The sequence below is a fragment of the Aspergillus caelatus genome (genome assembly GCF_009193585.1).
Source record: "Aspergillus caelatus strain CBS 763.97 unplaced genomic scaffold BDV27scaffold_59, whole genome shotgun sequence".
Taxonomy (NCBI): Eukaryota; Fungi; Ascomycota; class Eurotiomycetes; order Eurotiales; family Aspergillaceae; genus Aspergillus; species Aspergillus caelatus.
In genome coordinates, this window is record NW_022475322.1 from 153372 (window position 1) to 162554 (window position 9183).

Genomic DNA, 9183 nt, shown 5'->3' on the forward strand with positions numbered 1-9183 from the left:
GCTCGCCAAGTGCCGGGTACCTGCCAAGACAAAGAGAAGCATAAATCTTAAAGCGATATGGTATTCGAAACCCTCGTCGTAATATTAGAACAGATCCGCTTTGTGAGCGCCCCGCCAGATAAAGTTTTCTGCCCTGAAAACGCTATGGTAATCCTACGATGGCTCCTGGACGCTACGGAGGCGCATGGGATGGAATGAAGTGATAACCTTGTGCTGGCTATGCCTGTACTTTCACCTAATAGCTATATCATGCCATAAGTATGATAACGAAACGGTATACTGAACCGTCTGTCATTTCGCATATACACCAAAAGAGCAACCAGCTAGAATGGCAGAGAACCAGAGCATTACAAGTAAAGGTATGAATACAGAATACTAAGATTAGATTGGAGTAAGCGAGGAACCTTGAGCATACATGCAGCCCAAACACTAGCCTTATTGAAGTGTTTGCCCGTCCCCTAACAGTGGAGAAAGTGAATTGAAAACTTAGTATAAGACCTACTGTTTCCCCCAACCCTTCTCGACCTCCACTAGATTCCCCAAGTCCTAGTCTGTCAAGATGGCCTTCTTCCAAGGCCCTAAGTGGCACCTTCTGAGTCTTTTGTTCGCATTTCTTGCCCTGCAGGTATTGTCCCAGTCTGTTTCTGGAACAGAGTGCGACAGTAAGTAGCACTTCCACCTTTGCTTTACATTTACTGAATACTCACTAATATGTTACAAAGACTCTACACCAAGTTGTGAACCACCGAAAGTCGAGGGCGATACCAAATCATTGGAACCACAGTATGTAATCTGTCCAGTGACAAAGGTCTGATCATACACTCATCACAGACTTCATAGAAAATGTTCTGGGGCTTCGAGTAAGCAACGTTATGTTGGATATTATGTTACGCGGCATTTTGAAGATCAGAGCTGTGATACATTTGAGCCATCGGATATCAACGTTGAACCGTTCACCGTAGGCTTGGACCACCATCCTCTACTTGTTAAATCTCTCAGTGACTAGAGCCAAACTAATATTCAATAGCATATATACCTTGAGAATATTCATATTGGATATACCCGAGATGCTATTGCTGCACCCTTTGACGGCATTGATCGCAGGCGCTGGAGAGATCTTGTCAATCTGAAGATCAAAAAGCCATCCCTCAAAATCTATGTATCCATTACACCGTATGCAATTGATTCGGGTAAACCAAACCCTTCGTTATCAGACATGGTTCGCTCTGTTGAGAACCGGACGGAGGTCATTGACTCCATTGTTAAATTTCTGGACGATTTCAAGTTCGACGGTCTCAATTTTCGCTACATATGGCGGGACCTATGGCAAGGTAATTCACGATAATGTGTCAGTGGCCTGTCCTGAAATTGCTACTAATTGCACCTGAGACAGGTGAGCCTCAGAACTCCGTCACTTTCCTGAAGGAACTTCGCGAGTCATTTGGCGACAAATATGATCTTTCAGCTGAATTTCGGGCCACAGAATGTAGTATTCCCCATCAGACTTATTTGGAAAACAAGACAATCTAATCGCAAGAACATAGGCGGTCTCAGGCATATCGACCTGGCGGGAATGGCTGAGCATCTTGAACATCTCAGCTTCATTTCATCGGATCGGCCCGGAGATGCCGTGTGCAAGGAAGAGGAGAGATGGCCTGAACATGGAGACAGCTTGAGTGTGTTTTGACTTTCTTGGCTTTCATTTTTCAAATGCTAACTTCTACCAGATATCGGCCGTAGCGTCAGACTATTCCGGGAAGCCAATATTAATCCTAAGAAACTTTCACCCATTTTGGATTTGGGAGGTCGAGAATGGAAACTTCAAGATCCGAAGTGCAATACTCCCGGATGCCCGATGACAATGCGCGCGTCGCGTGGAAAGTGTGATACATATACCAATTATCGACTATCCGCTTATGATGTTGAGCGTATGCTACCACCCTGGTATCTAGTCGAACCAGAAGAGCGCTATAACACATCCACTGCTTATAGTTGGTTTGTCTATAATGATACAATGTATGTACCAATCCTCTTCAAGGTTTTGAGTAACAAAAGATACTGATATAGACTAGGTTCACGTTCGAGAGTGCCAAAAGTTTGAAGCAAAAAGCCGATATTGCCAACGAGAATTGCCTCGGCGGCCTTGCTGTTGAGATGGTATTCACGGGTGGACCGGCAACTTTGGCGAATCCGAATGATCTAGATCCGTCTGATACAAGCATGATAGGTGCGCCCCCGACAAATCGATTTAGGGATCTTGTCGATGTCAATGCACACCTTACCGAAACGAACACGCCCTCCACCACGAGCACACAGAGCGCCAGTTTGAGTAGCGAAACAAGTACCTCTGACTCTGACACTAAGGGCAGCACGAAGGGTTTATCCTGCCATCCTGCGATTGGTAGTGTTCACGTTCCGATTGCTCAGCTGGATTGTGATTCTAACACTACTTCAACTGCTTCTCACCAGTTAATGCGGAAGAAAGTGTCCCTAGCCCTTCTCTCGCTGCTCCCCATGAAGCCGGAACAGCCGATGAACCTAATTCAATGGGCCCTAAGCCTACTCTTACTCTTGCCCACCGGATTGGCACTCCAACTGATACCGCCGAGAAAGCTAATGATGAGGGTATCACTCCTGGCGAGCCCAGCAATGTTCCTTGAAGTCCCACCGGCCTATGTTATCGCCACCCATGAACCACACCAAGCAAGTCCAACTCAGCATTGTGGAATTAAGGCGGATACATTTCTTGCGGGTATGTTCAGGATTGAGTGGAGAAGGTATCATAGAATTGTTTGTGTAGTATCTTCGAGTGGGAATACGTACCCTTCTGGGTGTGAGAGAATGAGCCCATGTTGAGTATTGGTCATTATTTGGTGGACTTATATGTTTGTATATTCATCGAGTTGCTGTTGATTATGTGCCAATATAATACAACCTATTCTTGTGTACTTTATACCTAGGTCAATGCCTTAAACAGTATCACTGAATCCTGTACTGTTATTCGATTTATAATTACTGTTTAAGCTACCCAAGGACAGGTGTTTCTAACAGAAGTCGTCCTTGCCAACACAAAAGCAGAGGCTAGTTCATTGGCATCAGTTCATCACTTTCATTAGGGCATATAAACAACTATATGTACATCATCACTAATACAACATCATCATGGAATCTCATTATACACTCTGTCCTCGATCCTGGGCGGTTGCAAAAAGTCCTGGGGCACAGTTTCAGGAAGCTGATTGCGTTCTGCCCATTGCCGAATAGCTTCAAAGTTCCGGCATTTATGCTGCGTATTGAAATCGACAAATGGCTCCGGGTTCTCTGGGTGAACCCAAACTTGGCCAAGGACGCCGATGTCAACGCTGCACATGAGCTGCTGTCGTATGATGTCCAGACAATGGGCTGTGTTCATGATTAGTATATGAAAAGTGAGCATATCCCGGGAACGGTCAATACGTACACACATGGCGTCGGACAATATAATCATCGTTCACAAAGGCACCTTGGCCTTGTTCATGATAGTAGTCGTAGTTGTAGTACAGGGACTGTCTGAGGAGGTTCTGTTGGTTTGTTAATACGACAGCTTTATTTATAATTGGTGTCGATCGGGGATAATATGAACATACTAGACAGTGCAGATGATGCAATCCCTCAATGTTTGCAGGATACCCTCCACCATACTTTTCGTTGATCTTCACCTGATCAGGAGCAAGGCCCGACTTTTGAGCCTCTTCTGCAGGGACTCGAAGACTTCTGTCTGCAGGGCTGTTAGCTGGATCTCATGCTGCATAAACGGCTGTAGAACGTACAGTTGACACCAAGAGCTTCCCATGCAGCATCTACTTCTGGGCTTGCTTCTTGACGATAAATATTTTCTTTCAGGAACGAGCCATTAAACTGTTCTTGGTGGTATTCGATCCCGACCTCTGGGATCACGGGGGCTGTACTTTTGTTAGATATACGTCCTCATTCTTTCTCCTCTAATTTATTCGTTATGGGGTTAGGAACTTACAGTATTGTGTGAGTTGTCGAGTGCAGACCTTATCCAGATTGTGCTGCTGACGTCCAAGTACAACACCTACTAAGCAGGAGAATACGGCGACGGCAACAAACAGAAAATATTTGGCACATTTCTTGAATAGACTCTGATTTTGCTTCTGTTCCCGAGGCCAAGTAGCCTCCTCATCGGAGAGAAGCTTCTCGTCCACGTCAGGATCTGATACTGAATGGCGCATTTTGCCTTGGGTTTCGTGAAGAACAGACTGCTCAACCGCAAGAGGGAGGGAGACAATGAAGAATCAAGGATGATTTAAAGTCGGTGTACGCAGGGTGGCAGGAAATTCCAAAACAGCTGTTTAATTATGGCGTTGACGGAGGCCAACTCATATACGGCGCCCCACAGGAAATGGGTGGTAGGTTATGGAAATCGAGAAGCCATTATGCAACCGAGGGCATTAAAAATAGTATGTAAGACAAGGCCCACCATTTCCAAAGAGACCTCCGAGGCAACAACAACTTGGTGCTGGGTACTATGGTAAGACAACAGCACGCCTAAATGCATGTATGTCTCAGTGGTTCATCTAGGCTGCAGATGACGATTAGAGTCGATCAATACGAGTGGCTCTTGGCCTGCGGAGAAGCTTGGAGACCCATCAACTCCACAATCGAGACTGCGGTCCATGAGACAATGATGTAAGGCAGATTGTCTCCAAAATTAGTACTCTACTGCAAATTTACTCCCCTTCCTATCACGCTTCTCTGCCCGGTTGGGTCTTTTTACGGGCATATCCGGTTCTTTGTGGCGACCACCCCTCGGCTGCAGGGTACTTGCTGGCTGGGGACTTGGGTAAGGTGGGATTTTCTGCGGGTCAAGAAGGTAGCACTGCATCGTCTAGCCACAATGTATCATCCGGAACTGTTGTTATTGGTACGAAGAACGGGTTGAGTAGCTCGTGTCCTGGTGGTTCATCCGCCTCAGAGACATGCCCAATGGCAGTGCTGAGGCAATTTACGAGATGGAGTCACCGACTTGAGTCTATATTTTTAGAAGCCTTTCGATAACGGTTTATCCGGGTCTCGGAGATCATGTATAAGTATATGCCTCCTCCCTCGTTGATCAGCTTCTCTTCATTAACTCTCTGAACCAGACATCTTCCGCGATCGTCCAAAGTTCAATACTCTTCAAGATGCTCTTTACTAGCAAGTCCCTCCTGCTCGCTCTGAGCACTCAGCTCTTGGCTGTGAGCGCTGCTCCAGTCTCGAGTGCCTCATCCTCTGAGGTCAGTCAGCCCACGCCTCCTGCCGGGGTTGCTCAATATGGCAACTATGGAGACTATGGCAAGTACGGCAACTACGCTTCCTACGGCTCATACAAGAGAGATGATGTCCCTGAGGGGGAGGGCGAAGATCCTGAGCCTTCCACCACGACCACACCTACTGAAACCCCTACCCCTACTCCGATCAACTATGGCAACTACGGCAACTATGGACAGTATGGCTCCTACGGAGCGTACAACTTCGAGAAGAGAGACGACAGCAGCTCCACGACCGATTCTACTACTACCTCCACACCTACTGAGACGCCTATCAGCTATGGAAACTATGGTGACTACGGGAACTACGGTGGCTACGGCTCTTACGGGTCGTACAAGAGGGACGAGGTCCCCGGGCCTGAGGAGAGCAAGACTACTACCTCATCTTCGACCCCTACCACTACCCCCGTGGACTATGGAAGCTACGGTAACTACGGCGAGTATGGCTCCTACGGAAGCTACTCCGAAGCTGCTGTCGCTCAAGAATAAGTTAAGAGTGACGGTTGTGACCACGTAACACGGTCGCACTTTATGTGTAACGAGGCAACATCCACTATGAACGAAATTTACCGAATAACGAGGACTTCCAGCCCATGGACGCCAAGGCTGTCAGCATGAACTGAAAACGTGAGACTGCAAGGGGGGGATATCCAGCAAGGGGTGTGTTACCGTTATTTGGGCAAGCAGCAAGGATAGCCTTCGGGAACGGTGGATTGGATGGTGATACTTCACGTGGACGAATAATGCTTATTGAACATTTCTTATATTTGATCATATGTCATGACTAGTTAATTAAAATAGTATAAAATAGCATAAATATGTTGGGATTCATATTTATATGTGTGTGTGTGCCTGCAAAATAGTGTTTTACACTGTAGGAAAAGTTCACTTGGCGATGCTTAGCCACACTAGCGAGGGCCAACACTCTTGAATTTTATGACAATCTTCGCTTCACAAAGTGAGATTGGACAACTGTGCATGCCTGAATTACAGGATTACCCCGGGATCGGCATATTTGGCGATAATTGAGGACGATTCTTACCCCATGAGTCATGGATCTGCATCAATTCAGTTGGCCGCCGACGCCGGCCTCCACTCAGGACTCATTATCGGGCCTCTCTGCAAAGCGGATTTGTTAAGCTGATTGCTCCTCGGCCCGATTTAAACTACAATGGGATTTAAAATCTGACAAGTCCCCCTGTCCTTGTTCTTTCTCCTAAAAAGAAAAACAAAAAGCGCAGCGTTCTCCCTGACTCTTTGCTCCTGACTCCTCGGAGCAGCCCATTCCATCACCATGGGTTTCTTAGGTCTGTGACCTACACATTCGCGACCCTACGTATGTTCCTAATATGTCGCAGAGCCAGAGAAGAGCTCCGATGGCGAGCTGTCGCCAGAGGCCCCTCGATCTCCGATTAACGAGCGCAAGTTGATGGCGAAAATCGACTGGCACGTCGTACCCTGTTTGTGTCTCATGTATTTGCTGGCATTCTTGGACCGGTCAGTTGGAATGCGACTCCTACTTCTGCACCGATACTAACCGAAGGTGCCGACAGAGTGAACATCAGTAACGCGGCGATTCTGGGCTTGCAGGAAGACCTGAATATTGAGACGGGCACGAAATACAACACCGCGTTGACGATCTTTTTTGTTCCCTACATTATCTTCGAAATCCCGTCGAATATTTTAATGAAGAAGCTGAAGCCTCATCTTTGGTGTATGATATCCTTGAAACCATCCATGAATCGGACGAATGTTGACGGTCGCTACAGTGTCATTATGTATGTTTGGTTTCGGCTTGGTCATGATCTGCCAAGGTCTGGTGCAAAACTGGGGAGGACTTATGACTACTCGCTGGTTCTTGGGCATGTTTGAGACCGGTTTATTTCCTGGTTGTATGTTCGACTTTCCCAGTTTTTACGGCGACGAGCTAACCGCGCAGGCTTCTATCTGATGGGCATGTGGTACAAGCGCAGCGAAGCCCAGAAGCGCTTTAGTTTCTTCTTCAGCTCCACCACCCTAGCAGGTGCTTTTGGTGGTCTCCTTGCCAGTGGTCTCGGCAAAATGGAAGGTTTGCGCGGCTATCGAGGCTGGCGTTGGGTGTTCATTATCGAAGGTGTCCTGACCTGCGTGGTTGCCATCATCTGTTATTTCCTGGTTACGGATTTCCCTGAAGACGCCAAGTGGCTCACTGAAGAAGAGCGCGATTTTGTTCGCGAAAAGCTCGCTGCGGACACGGGCAAGGCCGCCCCAGATGCTGATTTAACCTTGCGCGATGTGTTGAGCGTGTTCAAAGACTGTGAGTGCTTGTCGCAAACCGTCCAATCTTCGTCTTCGTCATTAACTCTCGCCTCTCCAGACAAAATCTTCATCGGTGGATGGATGTACTTCGGTCAGGTTGTCACGGCCTACGGTATGCGCTCGTCGTTTCGCTTTATGGTATTCGTTCCACCACTGACCTCACAGGCTACGCGTACTTTGCGCCGACGATCATCAAGACCTACGGATACGGACCCATCAAGACGCAGCTTTATTCTATCCCTCCATGGGCGGCGGCATTCGGATTTTCCATGCTTATCGCATTCCTTTCGGACAAGTTTCGCCATCGATTCGCCTTTGCATTCATTCCAATGCTCATTGCGATGGCTGGATACGGAATTTTGCTCAACATCCACGGCGAGTCGCAACGGCACGTGCAGTACGGAGCCCTATTCCTTGTCACCATGGGATGTTACAGCGCAATGCCCGTCTTGGTGTGTTGGTTTGCTATGAATTTAGGAGGTCATCGGCGACGGAGTGTGGGAACAGCTTGGCAGATCGGCTTCGGTAACAGTAAGTCTGGGCTATATTTCCCCCTATTAGAGACCAATTAACTAACTCACCACAATTGCAGTCGGAGGAATCATTTCGACCTACTCTTTCCTCCAGAAGGATGCGCCGCTCTACCGCAACGGATACATCATCAGCTTGTCCTTCCTGTGTTTCTCGGCGGCAATGGCTGCCATTTACTTCGCCGCGCTCTGGTTCGATAACCGAAGACGCGACCGGGCGATGGCGAACGGCGCCGTCGATGCCCAGAACAGCGGCGCAGAGGAGCAAGAGCAGTTCTTGGGGGACATGGCGCTCACTTATCGCTACAACTATTAATTAGTAATTAATTTCATGTGAATTGAGTCGGAAATTCTTGCTTCTTGACGCGATGGACCCCGATACCGGACTGAAGGTAGCATCTAGAGAAAATTAGAGCAACAACAATGGTCTAAGCTGGGTGTGGATCCTTGAACTCGGGGTAGCATCCGATAAATAAATGGGGCGGCGTACCCTCCGACTCCTCGTATCTTTGCCAATGAGAAGACTTTCGGTGGATCTAGTAGCTCCCATACGGGCCATATCTTGATCTAAATCCTCGGTTCTTCAAGGGTCAATTGGTCTGGTCGCTAGCTTCGGTATTGTTAGTGACTCAGTGCTTCCGGATAACTTGGAGCTGTGCTTTCATAATTTCTGGGGATTTTATGCGGAGTATTCCGTGCTTAACCGTCTCGGTACCTAAGAGGGCTATCAGCTACACTTTCGTAGAGCCACCGCTGCTCCTTTCTTACTCTCACAATCTCTCTTTTCACCACATCTCCAAGGTGGAAAGGATGTACCAACCTCCACCGACCCACTGTACAATCTTGATGGTCCCCCTCTCAGCAGGATTGAGATGAAGGCTATTATTAACTCTATATGTCGACGTCAGTATTAACAATGCCTTTCTCTCTTTTTTTTTTCTTTTTTTTCTTGTGCTTCTGATGCCACACTTGTCTTTTATCACATTTACGATGTCTAGTCAAGGGATGGCTTTCTCGGCTTAAGCCTTCGTCCATTATATTAT

At 47.5% G+C, this 9183-nt stretch overlaps 4 protein-coding genes across 4 annotated transcripts; 3 read left to right on the forward strand and 1 right to left on the reverse strand.

Annotated features, from left to right (window-relative positions):
• Positions 1-559: 559 nt before the first annotated feature.
• BDV27DRAFT_171268 (glycoside hydrolase superfamily) lies at positions 560-2760 on the forward strand (the record flags this gene model as incomplete). Its single annotated transcript, XM_032075559.1, has 7 exons — positions 560-654; positions 841-958; positions 1028-1331; positions 1545-1676; positions 1728-1881; positions 2073-2434; positions 2470-2760. The coding sequence occupies 7 exons, from the start codon at positions 560-562 to the stop codon at positions 2658-2660; spliced, it is 1356 nt and encodes a 451-aa protein (XP_031929075.1). The 3' UTR covers positions 2661-2760.
• Positions 2761-3059: 299 nt separating this feature from the next.
• On the reverse strand, positions 3060-4504 carry BDV27DRAFT_96878 (oxidase ustYa family protein). Its single transcript, XM_032078080.1, has 5 exons — positions 4013-4504; positions 3810-3941; positions 3627-3757; positions 3461-3560; positions 3060-3402 (listed from the first exon to the last, which is right to left on the reverse strand). Exons 1-5 carry the CDS (start codon positions 4233-4235, stop codon positions 3161-3163), a joined length of 828 nt encoding a protein of 275 aa, XP_031929076.1. The 5' UTR covers positions 4236-4504; the 3' UTR covers positions 3060-3160.
• Positions 4505-5039: 535 nt separating this feature from the next.
• BDV27DRAFT_96888 (uncharacterized protein) lies at positions 5040-5833 on the forward strand. Its single transcript, XM_032078081.1, has 2 exons — positions 5040-5093; positions 5148-5833. Exon 2 carries the CDS (start codon positions 5187-5189, stop codon positions 5799-5801), a length of 615 nt encoding a protein of 204 aa, XP_031929077.1. The 5' UTR covers positions 5040-5093; positions 5148-5186; the 3' UTR covers positions 5802-5833.
• Positions 5834-6246: 413 nt separating this feature from the next.
• Positions 6247-8548, forward strand: BDV27DRAFT_125979 (major facilitator superfamily domain-containing protein). The gene is made up of 7 exons (XM_032066455.1): positions 6247-6809; positions 6866-7026; positions 7082-7204; positions 7252-7608; positions 7669-7722; positions 7776-8141; positions 8203-8548. Exons 1-7 carry the CDS (start codon positions 6742-6744, stop codon positions 8454-8456), a joined length of 1383 nt encoding a protein of 460 aa, XP_031929078.1. The 5' UTR covers positions 6247-6741; the 3' UTR covers positions 8457-8548.
• Positions 8549-9183: the final 635 nt, after the last annotated feature.

Coding starts and splice junctions, on each gene's coding strand:
- BDV27DRAFT_96888 (XM_032078081.1), top strand. CDS start 5,187: ATGCTCTTTACTAGCAAGTCCCTCCTGCTCGCTCTGAGCACTCAGCTC.
- BDV27DRAFT_96878 (XM_032078080.1), bottom strand. CDS start 4,235: ATGCGCCATTCAGTATCAGATCCTGACGTGGACGAGAAGCTTCTCTCC. Junction 3,942..4,012: donor TCGACAACTCACACAATACT/GTAAGTTCCTAA, acceptor ACAAAAGTACAG/CCCCCGTGATCCCAGAGGTC. Junction 3,758..3,809: donor GGAAGCTCTTGGTGTCAACT/GTACGTTCTACA, acceptor ACAGCCCTGCAG/ACAGAAGTCTTCGAGTCCCT.
- BDV27DRAFT_125979 (XM_032066455.1), top strand. CDS start 6,742: ATGGCGAAAATCGACTGGCACGTCGTACCCTGTTTGTGTCTCATGTAT. Junction 7,205..7,251: donor GACCGGTTTATTTCCTGGTT/GTATGTTCGACT, acceptor CTAACCGCGCAG/GCTTCTATCTGATGGGCATG. Junction 7,723..7,775: donor TCAGGTTGTCACGGCCTACG/GTATGCGCTCGT, acceptor CTGACCTCACAG/GCTACGCGTACTTTGCGCCG.